We start from the raw sequence: 17,990 nt of genomic DNA on the forward strand, positions 1-17,990 counted from the left end.
GCCACAGTGTCTTGGGGCTTGCTTGCGCTGCTTCCCCAGCCCTGGGCTGCTTGGGGGCTAGTAGGTGAAAAGGACAAGTGATGCTTTTGTTTCCAGCTGTGCCAATGCTGCAGCTCCCTGGAGAAAGGAGGATGCTCTGGGCTTTCCTTGGGGCTGCAGCTGGGATGAACTGAACTCTTGGTGGAGTGTGTCCAGCCCTCTGTAAGTCAGGTTCCTGTGCCCCAGCCAGGCTTAAGAGAATCTTGGTGACCTTTCCTTGTGCGCACCTGAAAAAATTCTCAAAAGCCATTTCCCCTTTTAACTTGGTTTTTGGTGGTGGGGGCCAAGGTGGGCGCTGTGCGGGATAGCTGAAGGAACCAGCAACTGCTGAGCAGCTGGACCTGGTCCTTGGCTCAGCCCCTCTGTCTTCAGTCTGTGAGCAGATGAGGGTGTCCAAGTGGTCATTCCCCATGGGTGGATGAAAAAATTCAAACCCAACCCCCAACCTGCAGTGTCTTTCTTGACTGTGGTTTAAAAGCAGAAACTTTCTAAAAGAGGGAGGATAAAAACCCCAAATCCTCCCAAAGCATCTTTCCCTGGGCGACAGACAGGCAGGGGCTGAGCGGGCTCTGGGCCCGTCCCGGCCGCTCCGATCGCTCTCGGTGCCGCTGTCCCGGCCCGTGGCGCCGGGATCGCCACTCCCGGCCCCGTAATGCACAGGCGCAGTCGGGCCCGGACTACATATCCCGGCGGCCCCCGCGCCATGGCGGCCGCTCGCCTCCTTCCCGGCAGCGCCCGCCGTCCCTTCCGGCTCCGAGCGGCGGCGGCGGCTCCGCGGGGCGGGCCCGCCCCGCCATGGCGTCCTGCGCCGACATCCTCCGCTCCGAGTTCCCCGACTTGGACGGCGAGCTCTTCGCTTACGTGACGGGTGAGCGGCTCCGGCCTGCCCGCTGTGGCTCGGCCTCCCGCCGCGCAGCATGTCGCGACACCTTCCCGCTGTGGCGACAGGCGGCAGCGCCCGAATCGCGACAGGCGGCCGGGGAGGGCTGGGGTAGGGGGAGCGGGAGGGTGCCACCTGTCGCGACAGCGGCGGGGTGTGCAGCGCCGGCGCCGTGTGCCCACAGGGATCCTGCACGGCAGCGGGGCGGACTTCGAGTCGGTGGACGAGCTGGAGGAGGCGGTGGGCGAACTGCTGCGGGAGGTGTCGCAGGACACCAAGGACGACGGCGCCATCAGGGAGATCTGCCAGCGCCTCTTCAACACCCTGCAGCTGTAAGGGCACCCGGCGTCCCCGTCGCACCCCCTCACCCCATTCACGCACTTCACCCTCTGCCTCCTCTCCGCAGGGACGATGGCCAAGCCCAGCGCTGCAGCCAGGTGTTGCTGGATGCCCCCATCCAGCTTTCCCAGATCACTGATGGATACGGTGAGTGATGCCTGAGGCTCACGTCCTCCCATCGGGATGCTGGAGCTCGGAAGGGCTCGAGGCGTTGTGTGTGCTCACCTGACCTTGGGGAGGGGAGCCTCGGGCTCTCCCTCGCAGGCATTTCTCATTCTGCTGCTGAGCTGTGGGCAGCAGCACCCGCAGGGTAAGCTGGAGTGAACGTGGAGGTGGAGAGATGCCCTTTGGTCCCTCATCCTGTTGGGAGAGGGATCAGTCATGTCTGGGCATGGATGGTCATTAAGGTAGGGCTTTGCGGAGCCTCCCTGCCACACGTGCTCGCCAACCCCACCGTCTTCTTGCAGGCGATGCCAGCACGGACCTGCTGCCTGGGCTGTTGCTGAAGAGAGGCCAAACCTCGGTGAGTGAGGGCTGTGCCCTTCCTTGTGGGAGCAGCTGGTACGTGGGGCTGCATCACCTCACCTTTGGAGAGCAGCTGAGGCAGGCAGCATCCTGGTTAGGAGTACAGCTGCAGGGGTACTGCTCCTCCTTGTCAGGCTCTCAGTCGTTCGGGAAGCTCTTGACCTTGGTCTGGTGAAGAGGCTCAACATGAGTTAGCAGCTTATTAATTTGACAAGATCTGTTTTGCTGTAATTCCTTAGTGAACTCTGACTTTCGTGAGGACCTTTGGCTCCTACAATAAGGCCTTTGACTGAGAAAATAGGATGTCCCTGGATGACTTCTTGAATATTCAGTGAGGGGTAAAGTCTGGGGTAATAGCAGAATGTGGGGACGTTACAGGTGGGAAGTTAGCGGAGAGCTGCTGTGGGGAGGTTGTAAGCCCAGCTCTAGAGACGGATGTAGGTTGTTGTGGTTTGGGAAGTAAGATCAGGAGCAGAGAAGTTCGGAAGTAGTTCCACTCCCTGACCTGAGAAGATCGGGACATCTGCATTGATGGAATGTGTAGCTGCTCAGGAACAGCCTGGTTTGCCATCTGTGTTGGATGTGCCACAGTCTGAGCATGGGTGAGGTGCAGTTGTACATCCACCAAGCAAGGACGGCAGTAGCTGTACAGTGTGGGCAATGTCTTTGCTAGGCTGGTCCCTCACAGAGCTCCCTTTCCATGGGTTAATGTGTTGAGGATGAGAACCCTTCATGTGGAAGCTGAGACCTAACACAATCCCATGTGTCTGAATGGGAGTCTTAAGCAAAAACTGGCAGCTGTGGCCGGTTTTGGCACCGGAGTTGTTGTGACTGGGTTCACTTTCCAGCTCTCGTGTCTGCAACTCTAAAAAGGATCTTCAGAAAAATTGGAGACAATTCAGAGGTGGCTTTGGGAGGCCTGTCAAGCTTGGGAGGACGTCTTACTGGGAGATTCAGAACTCTGTATGGTTTACAGAGTGACTCAATTTGTCTGTAGGTGTGGGGTCACAGCTCTAGTAACAAGATGCTCTTCAGTCTGGCATGCAGGTCTGTAACGTGCTCTGGTGCCTGCAGAGTTGCCTAGAAATATCTAGGAGTGTTCTTGGTCAGCCACAAATATTTGACTCGATGCAGGAATAAGCTGGAGTGGGCTGAAAGCCTGGCCAAGACCAGAAGCCAGGTTAAAACTCTTGGCGCCTTCTTGCCTTCAGGGTTAATTAAATGCTCTTTGTCTCTGATCCACTGCTCAAGAAGAGTTTGTTCCAAACTGGCTAACGTTTAATGTGTTGGAAGGGAAATACCTCATGGTGCACTTCAGGGGTGGGTACAGGGTATGCCAGAAGAGGCACTGGGATAGCAGATTGCTGGTATTGAAGTGACTTGGCTGATCCAGGTCCCTAGAACTACAGAAACTGACTGTACGATAGGATCAGCCAAAACCTCTGCCTTGCTGAGGCAGAACCTGTGTATGAGCTATTGATTTAGGATTTCATTCCTGAGGTAGCTTCCTGGCCTGATTTGCCTCCTCAAAATGCTCTTGAATCTGTCCCAGTTTCCCTGTCCTTCCTCCCTCCTTTTCTTCCAGGCTTGAGAGGCTGATTGATCTTTCTTCTCCCAGAGCTGGGCTTTTGGGGGTTTTGCTGAAGATGCTCTCTCTTCTTCAGACTCTCTGTTCTGTGTCCCAGATGGTGAATGCCAAGAAACTGGAGAAGGCAGAAGCCAAGCTGAAAGCCAAGCAGGACAAGAGGCTGGAGCGGGATTCCCTGAAGTCATCTGGCCCTCCGTGAGCATGGAGGGCACTTTGAACATCCCCATCCCACTCTGCTGAGCACGGCTGGGATCTGACTGTACCAGAGCTTTCCTGTTGAGTCCCCTCTCTGTGTTCTGCCTGTCCGCAGAGTCCTTGAGGAGGCGTCTGCCAGCCAAGCTTCCAGCAAGAAGGAGACTCGCATGGAGTCCTCAGGCAAGAACAAGTCGTATGATGTGCGCATCGAGAACTTCGATGTGTCCTTCGGTGAGCGGTGAGTGCGCTGGGGGCGTGGGACAGACCCTGGCTGGCATTTTGAACCATGGGTGTTTGAGACTGGATTAGAGAGCAGCTGAAAAATTACAGAGGGTGTGGCAAAGATCAGGAAGCAAGGTGGGCACTGACCCCATCAGCTTTGGGCAGGAGAAGCCTGTGGTGGTTGCTTGGCTCCAGCACAGCCTGAAATACACCAGGGGCAGGTGGCTGCCGGTTATCCCCTCTCCATGGGACAGTCTGACCAGGGACCTGCCTGTTCCCTTGCTTCAGTGTCCTGCTGACAGGAGCAGACCTAAACCTGGCTTTTGGACGGCGCTATGGGCTGGTGGGCAGGAACGGGCTGGGGAAGACCACACTGCTGAAGATGATTGCCAGCCAGAGCCTGCGCATCCCCTCGCACATCAGCATCCTGCACGTGGAGCAGGAGGTGGCAGGGGATGAGACACCGGCGCTGCAGAGTGTGCTGGAGTGTGACACCACTAGGGAGAGCCTGCTGCGGGAGGAGAGGGACCTGACAGCCAAGATCAGTGCTGGCAGGTGAGGTGGTCCCCTGGATTTCCAGCCCTTCTGTGGCCGCTTGATCACGAGGTCTTGTTCTGAGGTTTCTCCCTTCCAAAGAAAGGCTCTGGCAGGGCTGGGCTGCATCTTGCCCACTTTAGTCCTACCTGGGGAGATCAGCCTCCCCCAGCACTCAAACCCTGACTTAGTGAGTCCCTCACACTCCTCTTTTTTCTGCCCCAGGGGAGAAGGGACAGAAGGTGCCAGACTATCAGAGATCTATGCTAAGCTGGAGGAGATTGAGGCAGACAAGGCCCCAGCAAGGTGAGACCACCCTGTGAGCACCACTGTGTTGGCATGGTCAGAGCTGAGCAGTGGTTTGGGATATGGAAGGGTGATGCTGTGGCCCTGGGATCCAGTGTGTGGGGATGGGGTTTTCCCTGCTGTTTTGTCTCTTCTCTGTCACAGCTCTGCTGGTTTAGGAATAGTTGAGTTTTCCACTGAAGCTGGAGGGACTTTTTTTTGCCCCAGATGGCTTGTATTGTTGCTGCTGCTCCTCTCCGACCTCCTTAGGTTCCTGGTGCCTGGGGAACGGTTTTGGGATGGTGGTGGTGGTGGTGGTGTGATTCTTCATGGCCAAAGAGATGAAAACTCCTTGCAAATCTCCTGGGACTTAATGTGGATGCTGTCCCCTGCTGGGCTGCATTTTCTAGCCAAGTGCTTCTCTTGGGTGTGCAGGGAAGTTTTCCTGCACCAGAATAGCTTTAAAATATGTAACAGAGTTCCCTTGGTGTCCGTGGGTCTGAGGTCTTGTTCTGTGCTCTTTGGATGCTGTAGCTGGATTCCAGTTCTCTCCCCTTTTCCCCAGGGCATCCGTCATTCTTGCTGGGCTGGGCTTTAATGCAAAGATGCAACAACAGACAACCAAGTAAGTTTCCAAACTTTGGGCGCTGAGGCAGTGATGGGGCTGGCAGGCACTGCTGTGGCTGTAAGGAAGAGCAGGGGTCTGTTCCTGCCCATCCAATGTGGTCTCCTGCCCTGGGAGTGCCAAACCACCTTCCTGCTGGACCACAGATCTTGTGTTGTGCCTGAAATCTCTGCAGTGACAAGCTGCCTCTGGGTGACAGCAGAGCCAAAAGAGCCATGGGGGAGAAGGGATCCTGCAGACAGGCAAACAGAGTGGTTCTGTGTTGAACAGTAACCCCTCTCTGCATCTTCTCTCCTCAGAGAGTTTTCTGGAGGCTGGAGAATGAGATTGGCCTTAGCCAGAGCCCTGTTTGCCAGGTTGGTGTCCAGGCCTTCATGCTATGGGGTTAAGCCCCCTTGCTGTCCATGCTGCGAGGTGCAGGGGTGCTGCCTGGGGGTCCTCTCAACCAAGGCTCTCGGGGTGGGGGGCACTGGAGGCACTGCAGCTCTGTGTGTGTGGTGAGACGCTGCACCGACCCTGTGCTCTTTCTGCTCCTGATACCCATGTCTTGTTTTCCCTAGGCCAGATCTCCTTCTTCTGGATGGTAAGTTGATACTGTGAGTGCCCCTCTGACACTGCTGGGCCTGCCTGTGCCCTTCCTGGGGTTGGGAACATGCCATGGCCTTTATCTGCCTGCTCAAAATAGCCCTGTGTGACAGGCTGGCCTGGCAGCAGTGGCGCGGGGAAGTCTGCCTGGGGAACAGCTCTCACTGTGCTCAGCAGAGCCTTGCCCTGTGCCCCAACCAGGAGGTCTGCATGTCATCCTGCCCCAAGTTTTGTTCCCTTTCCCTTGCCAGTTCCCAGGATGCACCCTGGCTGCCAATCTGTGCTGGGGGAAGTCCCTTCACTGCGGGGCATGCCCACCTTGGGTAGGGAATCTGGGTGAGATGCTGCTGTGGGTCGCCAGGCTCTGAGTACCAATACGGAGTGGGGGGAGCATCCCTGCCTGAGCCTCAGCCCCACCTCATCACACCCTACACAGGAGTCCCCTGAGCTGCAGGTAAAGGTTCCCCAGGCTCTCCTCCTCCCCAGTGCAGATCACTAGGCTTTCCTATAGGAAAAATATACCATCCAGCCATCCCCATCCCTCCTGACCTCAGTGCTTTTTTCCCTTCCCTCAGAGCCAACGAACATGCTGGATGTGAGGGCAATTTTGTGGCTGGAGACCTACCTGCAGGTAGGGGGAGGCAGGAGACCTTGATACAAAGAAAGGTGGGGGATGGAGATGTCCTCACCTCCCTGGGTGGTGGGACCAACCCCTGTACTCTGGCTTGATGGTGCTCAGGCCTCCCTCTTGCTGTCTCCTCCAGACCTGGCAGTCGACCATCCTCGTGGTGTCCCATGACAGGAACTTCCTGAACGCAGTGGCCACAGACATCATCCACCTGCACTCGCAGCGGCTGGACATGTACCGTGGGGACTTTGAGAACTTCATGAAGATCAAGGAGGAGCGGCTGAAGAACCAGCAGCGAGAGTATGAAGCCCAGCAGCAGTACCGTGAGCACATCCAGGTACTGGGAGAAGCCAGTGGAGCTGGGGCATTCTTCTTCCAGCCTTGTCCCTTTCCCTCTGCTTTAGTGGTTGTGTTGCTGTAGGTTTGGCAGTGGAGCAGAGTGGTTGGTGCTGAAGGGGACTTGGGGCTCTCTGACGCTTTTCTCTCTTGCAGGTTTTCATTGACCGCTTTCGCTACAACGCCAACCGGGCATCCCAAGTGCAGAGCAAGCTCAAGCTGTTGGAGAAGCTGTGAGTGCCTGTCCTGCTCCTTGCTGGAGGTGGGAAAGGGGCAGTGCTCATGGGAAGAAATGGAAGTTCCCAGGGTACCTAGCAGATACAATTGTGATTTGGGCTTTTTGGGTGCCTGTCTCTGGTCCAGAGGCTTTGGTTAGGATGAGGTGTCACAGAGCTAAAGACTCTACCTGGGCTTCTGGTGTGGGAGCAGACCCAAGGTGCAGAGCACCTTGGTTATATGTCTCCTTTTCTTGCAGGCCAGTGCTGAAACCTGTGGACAAGGAATCTGAAGTGATCATCAGGTAAGTGTCCCTTGAGCCATTGTTTGGAGGGTACCTGGCTCTGTTTCTGACATAAGCTTCTCCAGAGTCCTGTCCCATCTGGGACAACCACCCCTTTGTGTGGGCCAGCTTCACTCTTGACAGGGAACCCAGACAGGTCCCCTCGTTCAGGCTGGGTTCCCTCTTGGGGCCAAGGCTGCAGGTCTTTGTTGCCTTCTCGTGACCGTCCTTCCCTGAGGCCCTGCATGGTATGGAGCCCTCCTTGTCATCTGGGGGGTTACAGAGGTTGTTCTGGGGGATTGGGAGTCTCTGAAGTTCCTGGCCGTCTCTCACCTCTTCTTGCCTTCTCAGGTTCCCCGATGGCTTTGAGAAGTTCTCCCCCCCAATCCTGCAGCTGGATGAAGTAGACTTCTATTATGAGCCAAGTCATTACATCTTTCGTTCCCTCTCTGTCTCTGCTGACCTGGAGTCCCGCATCTGTGTGGTATGTGGGATTGCAGAATAATGGAGGCTGCGAGGGACCTTGGGCGGACCCTGTTCAAAGCAGGGATAGCTTTGGTTATAGGTCAGGTTGCTCATGTCCTTGTCCAGTTGAATTCTGGATATTCCCAGGGAGGACTATTTCTTCCATTCCACTGGGTCCTATCACAGCATTTGACCATCCTAATTTTGAGGAACATTGGAACATTTTTCCTAATACCAGTTAGAATTTTTGATTTCATCTTTTCACTGGATGCCTCTGAGAAGAGACTGGGTCCATATGTGGCTCCTGTTAGGTGACAGCAGCATGTCGTGGGGGCCCTGCTTCATTGGATGGGGCAGCAGACACTGTACGCTTGCAAATGAGGTTGGGACCAGGTATTCCTTAGGCTTGAGGATTGGGGAGGGAACATCTGGCACTGCTGCCAGTGCTACTTGTCAGTGATAGAAATGCAGCTTCCTGGTAGCTGAAGTCACCGTTTATGCTCTGTCCTGGTCCCCCTCATCATCTGCAAAAACTGAAATTCCCTGATCACTGCCCCCCTCTCCGAAGTGCCTTCATGGATCACATTCTCCAATGCTGCTGCTGCTTCTCTAGGTTGGGGAAAACGGCGCTGGCAAGTCAACCATGCTGAAGATCTTAATGGGGGAGCTGGCACCAGTCAGAGGGATCAGACACACTCACAGGTACCTGGATAGAAAGGCTGAGGGACTGGGAGGAATGGTGCAGCTGGGGGCTCCCGGGTTGTGCTTTGGAGCTGTGGCTGCTTGAGTGACCAGGATGGGTCCAGCACACCCACACACATGTCCCCTTATGGCACTGCAGCTATCAATGCTGTGGTTGTAGCACCTGGTACCAGCTCCCAATCCCTCTTCTCACTCTGCAGAAACCTAAAGATCGGTTATTTCAGCCAGCACCATGTGGATCAACTAGACTTGAACATCAGTGCTGTAGAGTTACTGGCAAGAAAGTTCCCAGGTGAGTTTTTGTTGATCCCAGAAGATCTGGGCTGTTGAGGTCTCCTTTGCTGTGCATGGAGGAGCATTGATTTGTCCATGGTCCTGGGCAGAAAGCTCTGTGCTGTCAGTGCTTAAGGGTCACAGCCAGCACTGGGATAACTCCCCTCGTCCAGCTGAGTTCAGGTCACCAGCCATGAGAAGCAGGAATAGCTGGCAGTCTGCATGTCTCAGGCTGGTGCCAAGTTTTGGGGGTGAATGAGCTGCTTTCCTACTCATAGGATGAGCACTGGATCCCCCTTTCCCAGTTGCCAAAACCTCTAGTTCTCTTCTCCATTACTTAACCCAGTGACAGGGATTTGGGAGTAGCATCACTTGGTGTCAGTCACCAGCCCTGCAGCCCTTGTCCTGATTGTGTCAGTCAGGTTTTCCCTGCAACCCCCCTGCTTGGGAGGGAATTGCCTGGAAGTGCTGCTGAGCTCATCCCGTTTGCTGGCCTGGCACAGGCTACCCAGCTGCGGCCCTGTGTCACACCAGGTGTGCCATAGCTGTGTTGTGACATGATCCTGCAGGGAAGACGGAGGAGGAGTACCGGCATCAGCTGGGGAGCTACGGTGTCTCTGGAGAGCTGGCTGTGCGTCCTGTGGCCAGCCTGTCCGGAGGTCAGAAGAGTCGTGTGGCCTTTGCCCAGATGACCATGCCCTGGTAATTTTCTCCCAAACGCTGTTAATTTTTGCATGGCTTCATCCCTGGAGCTTGCTTCACCGGGAGGAAGGCAGGCATCCAGGGACTTTCTACTACCCCACAGAAGCCTTGTCCTTGGGGGTTTTTATGGAGAGGGAGGTTGTCACCCTGGGGAGACTGTGTGAAAGGAGGCAGGTGGTTTTCTCCCACTGCTTTGGGCTCCCAGGGATAAAAGGTGTCCCTGGGGCTGGGCAGTACCGATCCTGGGGCCAGGCACATTCCAGTGGCTGTGGCTCTAAGCAGCTAAAGTAGCAGTCAGAGTGCAGACCCAGCCTGAGCCTGTTTCAGTGCATCCTCAGAGCTGTCTTCTCTTCCAGTCCAAACTTCTACATCCTGGATGAGCCAACAAATCATCTGGACATGGAGACCATTGAGGCACTGGCAAAGGCACTGAATAAGTTCCGGGTAAGGTTCTCCCAACAACATCTTCTGTTTTTCTAACACTTCCTGCAGCCTCCAGCTCAATTTACTTGGTACCTCAGCCAGAGGTGGATGGTGAAATACCAGGAGTGATTTCAAGTCTAGGACAGAATTTGGGAAATGAGTCACATTTCTGCCTTAGCCATCCATCCTGGTGGATTGTTTACTTGCGGGCTTTGGCTAGGAGTGGCTGCGAGTGGCAGTAGTAGCCCAGAGAGCACCTTGTCCCATCCTCACTAGTCACCTACACTGTGACTTCTCACGTGCTGTGTGCAGCTCCCAGCCCTGCCTTGGTGCTGCTCAGATCTTCCTTAGGCACGTTTTATGCCTGATCTCCAAAGACTCAGCCTCCAGATACCAATGTGATCAACCTGGATCTCACTGGTTGTTGCTCAGGTTGGGGCAGTTTTCCTGTGAAAGAAAAGCTTAGCTGAGGTTGCTCATGGCCTTACCCAGACGCCTTTTCCCTGTTACTGACTTTGTGTGGATTCTCCATCCTTGAAGTTGTTGGAGACCTGGAGAGCCAGTAACAAACCTTGCACTTGCCTTCTGAGAGTGGAGACTAAATGTGTTACTGCTGCACATGGCTCCTCCATAGGTGATCTGTCTGTCCCCCTGAAGGAAAGAAAGGCTGGGATGAGCTCCCTGCCAGCAAAATACTGTTAAGTTTTCCCTGGAACGGATGGAAAACTGAAGTGGTGGGCACAGGCTGGACAGAGGTACAAGATCTCCATGCCACCAGCCCAGGGCCCTGGGTTGTGCTCCACTAAGTTGCGAATTTTCCCCCTTATGTGTTGACAGGGTGGTATAATCCTGGTGTCCCACGATGAGCGCTTCATCCGCCTGGTGTGCCAGGAGCTGTGGGTGTGTGAGAACGCCACTGTGACACGCATCGAGGGTGGCTTTGACCAGTACAGAGACATCCTGAAGGAGCAGTTCCGGAAGGAGGGTTTCCTATAAGGGAGGTGGGAGCCGGACTGCACCAGGGGCTGGAAGGCAAAGCTCGGCCACCTCGGCATCCATCCCAGCTGTGCCTGGCACAGTGCCGAGGATGCTGCTGCCCACATGGACCGTCAGCCATGCCATCAAACTGCCACCTGAACTGCTCTCCCCTCCCGGGGCCGGGTGGAAGGACAGCACCGGAGCAGGAGTCTGGTGTGCGTGGCCAGGGGCTCTGCTGCTGGCCGGGGCTGTGCCCGGCACTGGCCACACTGGGAAGGCTGTGCCTGGAGCTGCTGCTGTGCCGAGAGGAGGGAAGGCAGAGCATCCCGACCCTCGGTTTAACTCCGTGCTCTGCAGGGCAGAAGAGCTGTTCTATGTGTTTCTTTGCTTCACCCTCTGCCTTTTTCTTTCTTTGTTTTTTTGTTTAACTGCCTGAACACTAGTCCAGCTCCATCACATGCCACTGTCCTCCCTGCTGCCTTTGAGGGAAATGAGGCCTTTGCTGCTAAAAGTGACCCCCGCCTCTTCCCCAGCCCCCTGGTGCTGGGGCTTGCTTACGTCTATAGTGCCGAGGGAGCCAGAGCCCAGCTCTCCTGGGTGTGCTCCCTGCTCCTTTCCCTGTGCTGCTGCCGGTACCGCCTCGCTGCCTGCCTTGCCTTTGAACTGGCCCGGGGGTGGGCTGCCCGGCATCCCTCCTTACCCACCCACACGGAGGTTGTGGTGTAAATAAATGCAGGACGCAGTGGGTGCAATGCTCTCCTTTCCTTGGGGGGCTGTGGGCCTTGATTTTGGGGGGAGTGTTGCCCCAAACGCAAGGCTGGTGAGGGGGAGATGCTTTCCAGATGATTCTCTGAATTAAATGGCAGCTCTGTGGTTCAGGTGAGGCTGGGACCTCCTGGATGGAGTGTGCCAGTGTCCCACTGGGCAGTGAGGGGCCACAGGCCACCTTTGGGGGCATGGAGCTGCTGTGAGGCTGGGGTTGGATGTCAGCTCTGGAGGGTACCGGATCCGGTTGTGGTTTGGGGGGGAAACAGGGTGGGCAGAAGGAAGGGGGCAGAGCTTTAAATTATATTGAGCAGGGTAAGGGGATGTATTTCTGGGTGTCTGAGAGGAACCAGGAAACACCAACACCTTAGGAAGCGACAGAGTAATACCCATAAATCGTCTCAAAGGAATTATTTGGCAGAGCTCCTCCCAAACGGTGAAGAGGCCCATAGCCCAGTTGAAGTGTCTCCACACCAAAGCATGCAGCATGGGTGACAAGAGGAGTTGGAAACCATGGTGCAAATAAAAAACCGTAATGTAATTGCTATGAAAGAAACAGCAAGACATATCACACAACTGGAACACTGCAATGGAGGGCTACAAGATTTCAGAAGAGAGGATGGAAAGGAGGGGCAGGGGTGTTGGACTCTCCTAAGGAAAGGACAGATAGTGAAGATCTGCCTCTGAGTAACAGCCATAAACAGGTTGAGAGCCTGTGGGTAAAAATCAAGGACAGGACCAGCAAAAGACAGCCTGTGTATGGGGTCTACTATGGGCTGCCTGGTTGGGGGGATCTGCTGATGCAGCTGTCTTGCTTCAGATTCGTTGGCAAACTCGGTGTATCTTCAAGTCCTGCATCCGAGTTGTTTATGAAGATTTGAAGAGCATTGGCCTTAAAATTGAGCTCTGCAGAGCCCCACTAGTGACCAGTTGCCAGTCTGATGTCACCCCATTCACTATAACCTGAGCCATGAGCCAGTTGCTCACCCATTTCATGACATATTTATCTATCTGTGTGCTGGGTATTCTGTCCAGAAGAATCCTGGGAGAGACAGTATTGAAAGCTTTACTGAACTCCAAATTTTTTATCAAGGCTTCCCTTGATCAGCTACGTGAGTCACCTTGTCCTTAAAGGAAATTAAGTTTCTCAAGCAGGACTTTCCCCTCATGAACTTGTGCTGGTTGTGACTGATGCCTGCCTTGTCCTTCAGGTATTTTTCCATAACTCTCAGAATAATCTTCTCCATAATTTTACCAGGCACTGAAATGTGACTGACAGGCCTATAGTGCCCGAGATCATCCCTCTTGCCCTTTCAGAAAACTGGAAAAGTGTTTGCCAGTTTTCAGTCAACTCCAGATTCCTGTGGCATTCAAAAATCATTGAGAGAGGTCTCATGATGACATCCACCAGCTCTTTGAGTACTCTTGGATGAATTCCATAAGGCCTCATACACCATCCCCATAAAGGGATTCAGCTGGAACAAGTTTGGGATTGACTGGGAGTTTATCGTCCTCACAGCCGTGGTCCTCCATCTCAGGCACCCCTAGAGCCCATCACTGGTGTTGAAAGCTGAAGAAAGCATTAAACATCTTTGCCTTGTCTATGTACCTGTTTGTGGGGTGCCCATCCTCATCCAATAACGAGAAAATGTGACTTCTGGGGTGGCTTTTGCTGCTGACATATTTAAAAAAGAGGAAGAGTGACTTTTTACACAGTCGGACAGGGATAAGAGAAGGGGGGATGGCTTTAACTGAAAGAGGGGACACTTACATTGGATACTAGGATGAAAGTCTTCCCCGGGAGTGTGGGGAGGCGGAGGCACAGGCTGGCCAGAGCGGCTGGGGATGCCCCAGCCGCGGAGTTGTTCCAGGCCGGGTCGGACGGAGCAGCCCGGTGCGGTGGGTGCCGCCCCGCCCCGGCGCGCGGGGACCGTTCGAACGCGGTGTTCCCCCCGAGCCCCAACATTCCCTGAGCCGCGACCCCGCGCGGGCGGTGGGCGGTGCCTCCGCGTTGCCGTTGGCGGCGGGTCCGGGCGAGTCCAGCCGGGCTGCGCCCCCGTGTTCGGCACCGGGAGGGGCGGACACTCACCGGCACCCCCCCGCACCGGGACGATCGCCGCGAGGCCCCGCCCCCGCCTTCCCCGCCACCAGGTGGTCCCGCCCCTGCGGCCGGGGCGGCGCTCGAGCCTCGCTCCCACCGGCGGCGGGCACCGCACCGCACCGCACCGGGACTGCTACCGGCACCGGGACTGCTACCGGCACCGGCACCGGCATGAACGCCGGCGGGCAGCCGGCGGAGCCCTGCCCCCGCGGCGGGCCGTGCTCGGCGGGGAGCAGCCCCGTGCCCAGCCCCGCGTCCCCGGCGCCCGAGGAGGTGAGCGGGGCGGTGGGGAGCGGATCGTGGTGCGGGGCGGCTCCGTGCTGGGCATCGGGGGTGCGGAGCCGCCGCGGGGTGCGGGGGTGCCTTCGGGAGCGGGGGGGGGTCGTCTGTGTGTGCGCGAAGGGGGGTGGGCTCGTGTGGCCCTGTGTGTGCGGGGGGGTCCCCCTGTGTGTGTGCGGGGGGGAGTCCCTTCTGTGTATGTGTGTGCGGGGGGGGGGGTCCCCTCTGTGCGTGTGTGAAAGGGGGAGGGGGTCCCCTGGGTGCGTGTGTGTCCGGGGGGGGGGGGGGGGGTCCTCTCTCTGTGGCTGTGTGTGTGTACGGGGGGGGGGGGGAGTGCCCTCTGTGTGTGTGTGTACGGAGGGGGGGTGCCCTCGGTGTGGCTCTGTGTGTGTACGGGGGGGTCCCTCGGTGTGGCTGTACGGGGGGGGGGGGGTCCCCTCTGTGTGGCCATGTGTGTGCGAGGGGGGGTTGTGGGTCCCTCCGTGTGTGCTAGGGGGGGGGTCGTGTGTCGCGGAGGGCCTCGTGGGGGAGCGCTCGGTGCGGGGGGGGGGGTGGTTGTGCTGGAGGGGGAGGGCTGGGGGGGGGGGGCTCTGTGTGTGTGTGAGTGTCTGTATGTGCGCGGGGGGGGGGGGCGGCTCTGTGTGTGCCCGCGGGGGCTGTGCGTGGGAGAGGAGTCCTCTGGGGGCGGCTGTGGGCACGGGCGGGGGATGCTGCCCCGGGGGGGCGGTGGCGGCAGTCGGGGTCCCCATAGGGGGGCGGCAGGGCGGTCGGGTGGGCTGGGGGCTGCGGGGGTGCCGGAGCGCTCGTGTGTGTGTGTGAAGGGGAGCGGGGGTGCTGCGCGCCGGTTCGGGGGGAGCGGGGGGGTCCCGTGCCGGCGCGGTTGCGGCGGGCGCGGGGGTGTCGTTTTGGGGGGCGGGGTCCCCCCCGGCCGGTCGGCCGGGGCAGGACCGGCAGCGCGGCGCCATCTTGGGAGCCATCAGGTGCCCGGCGCGGGGACGGGCGGCGCGGGGGGGCGGCCCCGACACCCCCTCCCATCCCCGGCCGCCGCCGCGGGGGGAGCGCTGCGGCCCGGCCCCGGCTCCCCCCCGATCGGCCGCGGGGTGCGGGGCTGCCCCGGGGGGCGCTGGTGCTGCCGACGGCGCCCGGCCCTGCCGCCGCTCCCCCCGCGGGACTGAGCCCCGAGCGCGCCGGGCGCTGCCCCGGGAGCATCCCCCAGCCTGGAGTCACCGCCCGTGGGCGGACATGCCGGCACCGGGGCCCCGAGCCTCTCATCCAGGCTCCGCCGGCGGCTGCCGGGCTCTGGGTGTCCCGGCATGTCGTCACGGTGTCGTCGCGTGTGTCCGGCCCTCCCTCCCCCCTCCGCCCAGCCCCACCACCACCCCGCCTGGCATCTGGGTTTAAAGGGAAGGGGCTGCATTTGCCTCGGCAGATGATGAAGAAGAGTTACGGGAAGGATGGATGTTTGGGTGACCTCGATATTCCGTGCTTGTAAAACTGCCGGATGGTCCAGGGCTGCCGCCAGAGCCGGCTGTGATATCGGCTTGGTTGGGATATCCTGGGAGTTTAATCCACTCGTGGTGTTTGTTGCAGCCACTTCAGAAGCGGCGGAGAACTGTGGAGGATTTCAACCAGTTCTGCACCTTCGTTCTGGCCTATGCAGGCTACATCCCGTACCCTGAAGAGGTAAGCGGGCTTGCACAGTTTTCCTCTACAAAGACACTGGTTCTCCTGGTCTCCCTGGTATGTGCAGACCCAGCTCCTAATCTTAAAGAGGGTTGGAAGGTACCTTAAAGATCATCTAGTTTCAATTCCCCTACCAGGGGCACGGGTGCCACCCACTAGATCAGGTTGCTCAGGGCCCATCCAGCCTGGCCTTGAAGTTTGGGTAGACACTGCAGGAGAGTCATTCTCTCCTTACCCTGAATATCTGTGCTCTGGTCTCTCATGCTAATCCTTCATCTTCCCCTCTTGCCACTAGTATGTGCCCTGGACCCATGGAGGCAGCATGAGCCCCCAGAACAGCACGGGGAGCACTCAGGACAGCGATAGCTCGACCTCATCTCACTCCTCCGATGGCCACATCCCAATGGACAATAGGAAGAGCAGGAATGCTGTGGCCAGGGGGGCTGTGGACAATGGCCTGCTAATAAACAGCCCTGCCTTTTCCACCGCCTTCTACAACGTCCGGCCCCAGCAAATCAAACGGAAGAAACCACCAGCAAAGAAACGCATTTTGGAGCAGGAGGTGAAGAAGAGGGTACCGCTGAGTGCTTGGAAGGACTTTGGGGCAGAGCAGGATGGGGTGAAGCAGCTGGCTGCACTGGCAGGACAGCTGTCTCCTGTGAAAGAGGAGCTATTGGACCCGCCTGGGGACCCCCAGCCCAACTCCCTCCTGGAGGAGCCGATGACGGAGGAGAAGGACTTGAGGTACGGAGCGCAGGGAACTGAGAAGCCAGCAGATGATCCTCAGCTTAAGGAGCACGACCCTTTCTCTGGAGGGAGGAAAAGCCCTAGTCCCTGTAATACCTTGGACCAAAGCACAGGGGAAGATACAAGCAGAGACACCTCCCAGCTCAGTGGTAAGTGTCTGGGGGATTGCAAAGGGCCCTGTTGTGCTGCAGCCAGTGCCAAACGTTGTCCCTCGTCAGCTGGAGCCATCCTTGCTGGCCACAAGGAGGGTCTGTCGATAGCCCAAGCCTCTCCCAGCAAGAGGAATACTTTTGGGACCTGGGGGACTGAAGAGCAGAGGGCAGGGAGCTGACCTGCCCTTTGGCAGCTCTGTTCTGCAGAGCAAGTGGTGCAGACCTGAAACAGGTCTGAAGTGGGGTGTAGGGCTGCCTTACTCTTCTGGTCTTTATTTTTTTTTCTCTCTTTTTTCCCCCTCTTGCAACTTTAGCAGTTGAATTCACAGAAGTTCCCAACACCAAAGCAGAAGGTGAGTGGAGGGCTGTCCCATTTAACACCAGTGGAACTGGCTGGTCTGGCTACAGCCAGACCTGCAGCTGATAAGGTGGTGTCTGACCGGTGTATCTCTCTCCCTGAGCAGACGATGATGCCTGGGATCTGATCACCTGCTTCTGCATGAAGCCCTTCGCAGGGAGGCCCATGATCGAATGTAACGAATGCGCTACCTGGATCCACCTCTCTTGTGCCAAGATCCGCAAATCCAATGTGCCTGACATTTTCATCTGCCAGCGGTGCCGGGATGCCAAGCAGGAGATTCGCCGCTCGAACCGAGCTCGGACAGTGCCCCGCAAGCGCCTCGTTGACTGAAGCTCCTGCAGAGCAGGAGGGCTGGGGGTCCCTTTTTAACCTGAAGACTTAGACAATCAATGCACTGGCAGGGGAGGGGCTGGGACACAGGGCCAGACTGTTCCCCTCACACCTCTGGCCCTTGAAAGCTGCCCTGCGGTTCCTCCCTGAGGATCATATTGGCCACAGAGCTCGGTTATCCCAGAAGTGTGTGGGGGATAGGAGGGTGGTCTAGATGCGCATCCCTGTGGGTGGTGTGTTAGTGTTTGTGATCTCCTGGGGCCCCACATGCACTAACTGTTGGATCCCACCTCCTCCTCACAGCCCCTCCAAAGAGCCCTGCCCATGTGCCTTCTGCACTTTCCCTGGGGTATGCAGGCCCCGCTCCTGTCCTGGTGACACTCAGCTCAGCCCCCACCTGCTAGTCCCCATGACTATAATTCTTAACTGGGTTCTTTCCTACTTGCACATCTGGTTACTGTGGGACCACAGCTGGGGGCAGGGTGTGGGACAGCCCCCTGTCACACAGCAGCCCCCAGGCTCGTCCCTGTGCCTCTTTCCTCCTGTGGAAAGCCTGGGCCCCAAAAGTGCTTTATGTTTTTATAGTTACTTTGTATTATAGTTAATTTGTATTATAGTTACTTTGTATTATAGTTAATTTGTATTATAGCGAATTCTGGTCCTTGCCCTGTGGAGTGTGACTGGAGTCTTATGTATATAATAAATACTTTTGCCATAACAGTGGTGGCTTTGGCATAGGTCAGTGGCCT

At 57.2% G+C, this 17,990-nt stretch overlaps 2 protein-coding genes across 4 annotated transcripts; both read left to right on the forward strand.

Annotated features, from left to right (window-relative positions):
* The first annotated feature begins 792 nt into the window (after positions 1 to 792).
* Positions 793 to 11,575, forward strand: ABCF3 (ATP binding cassette subfamily F member 3). Of its 3 annotated transcripts, none has more exons than XM_032120110.1 (21): positions 794 to 907; positions 1,104 to 1,251; positions 1,326 to 1,405; positions 1,726 to 1,781; positions 3,448 to 3,566; positions 3,682 to 3,804; positions 4,077 to 4,343; positions 4,548 to 4,628; positions 5,173 to 5,232; positions 5,532 to 5,588; positions 5,793 to 5,815; positions 6,393 to 6,448; positions 6,582 to 6,782; positions 6,938 to 7,014; positions 7,257 to 7,301; positions 7,632 to 7,764; positions 8,359 to 8,447; positions 8,648 to 8,739; positions 9,290 to 9,422; positions 9,779 to 9,866; positions 10,683 to 11,575. In XM_032120110.1, the coding sequence occupies exons 1-21, from the start codon at positions 835 to 837 to the stop codon at positions 10,839 to 10,841; spliced, it is 2,160 nt and encodes a 719-aa protein (XP_031976001.1). In that variant the 5' UTR covers positions 794 to 834; the 3' UTR covers positions 10,842 to 11,575. The 3 variants fall into 3 exon arrangements, with proteins under 3 accessions (XP_031976003.1, XP_031976001.1, XP_031976002.1); XM_032120111.1 differs by having other exon boundaries at positions 795 to 907; positions 3,469 to 3,566; XM_032120112.1 differs by lacking the exons at positions 9,779 to 9,866; positions 10,683 to 11,575 and having other exon boundaries at positions 793 to 907; positions 9,255 to 9,310.
* Positions 11,576 to 13,771: 2,196 nt separating this feature from the next.
* LOC116449006 (PHD finger protein 13-like) lies at positions 13,772 to 17,961 on the forward strand. The gene is made up of 5 exons (XM_032120127.1): positions 13,772 to 13,962; positions 15,559 to 15,651; positions 15,947 to 16,547; positions 16,865 to 16,903; positions 17,015 to 17,961. Exons 1-5 carry the CDS (start codon positions 13,861 to 13,863, stop codon positions 17,239 to 17,241), a joined length of 1,062 nt encoding a protein of 353 aa, XP_031976018.1. The 5' UTR covers positions 13,772 to 13,860; the 3' UTR covers positions 17,242 to 17,961.
* The last annotated feature ends 29 nt before the right edge of the window (positions 17,962 to 17,990 follow it).

This window comes from Corvus moneduloides, chromosome 10 (genome assembly GCF_009650955.1).
Source record: "Corvus moneduloides isolate bCorMon1 chromosome 10, bCorMon1.pri, whole genome shotgun sequence".
NCBI lineage: Eukaryota > Metazoa > Chordata > Aves > Passeriformes > Corvidae > Corvus > Corvus moneduloides.

Excerpts from the sequence above, each read along its gene's own strand:
- ABCF3 (XM_032120110.1), top strand. The coding sequence starts at position 835 with ATGGCGTCCTGCGCCGACATCCTCCGCTCCGAGTTCCCCGACTTGGAC. Across the intron at positions 4,344-4,547 it reads GCCAAGATCAGTGCTGGCAG|GGGAGAAGGGACAGAAGGTG; the intron begins GTGAGGTGGTCC and ends TTTCTGCCCCAG. Across the intron at positions 5,816-6,392 it reads AGATCTCCTTCTTCTGGATG|AGCCAACGAACATGCTGGAT; the intron begins GTAAGTTGATAC and ends CCCTTCCCTCAG.
- LOC116449006 (XM_032120127.1), top strand. The coding sequence starts at position 13,861 with ATGAACGCCGGCGGGCAGCCGGCGGAGCCCTGCCCCCGCGGCGGGCCG. Across the intron at positions 13,963-15,558 it reads CGTCCCCGGCGCCCGAGGAG|CCACTTCAGAAGCGGCGGAG; the intron begins GTGAGCGGGGCG and ends TGTTTGTTGCAG. Across the intron at positions 16,904-17,014 it reads TCCCAACACCAAAGCAGAAG|ACGATGATGCCTGGGATCTG; the intron begins GTGAGTGGAGGG and ends CTCCCTGAGCAG.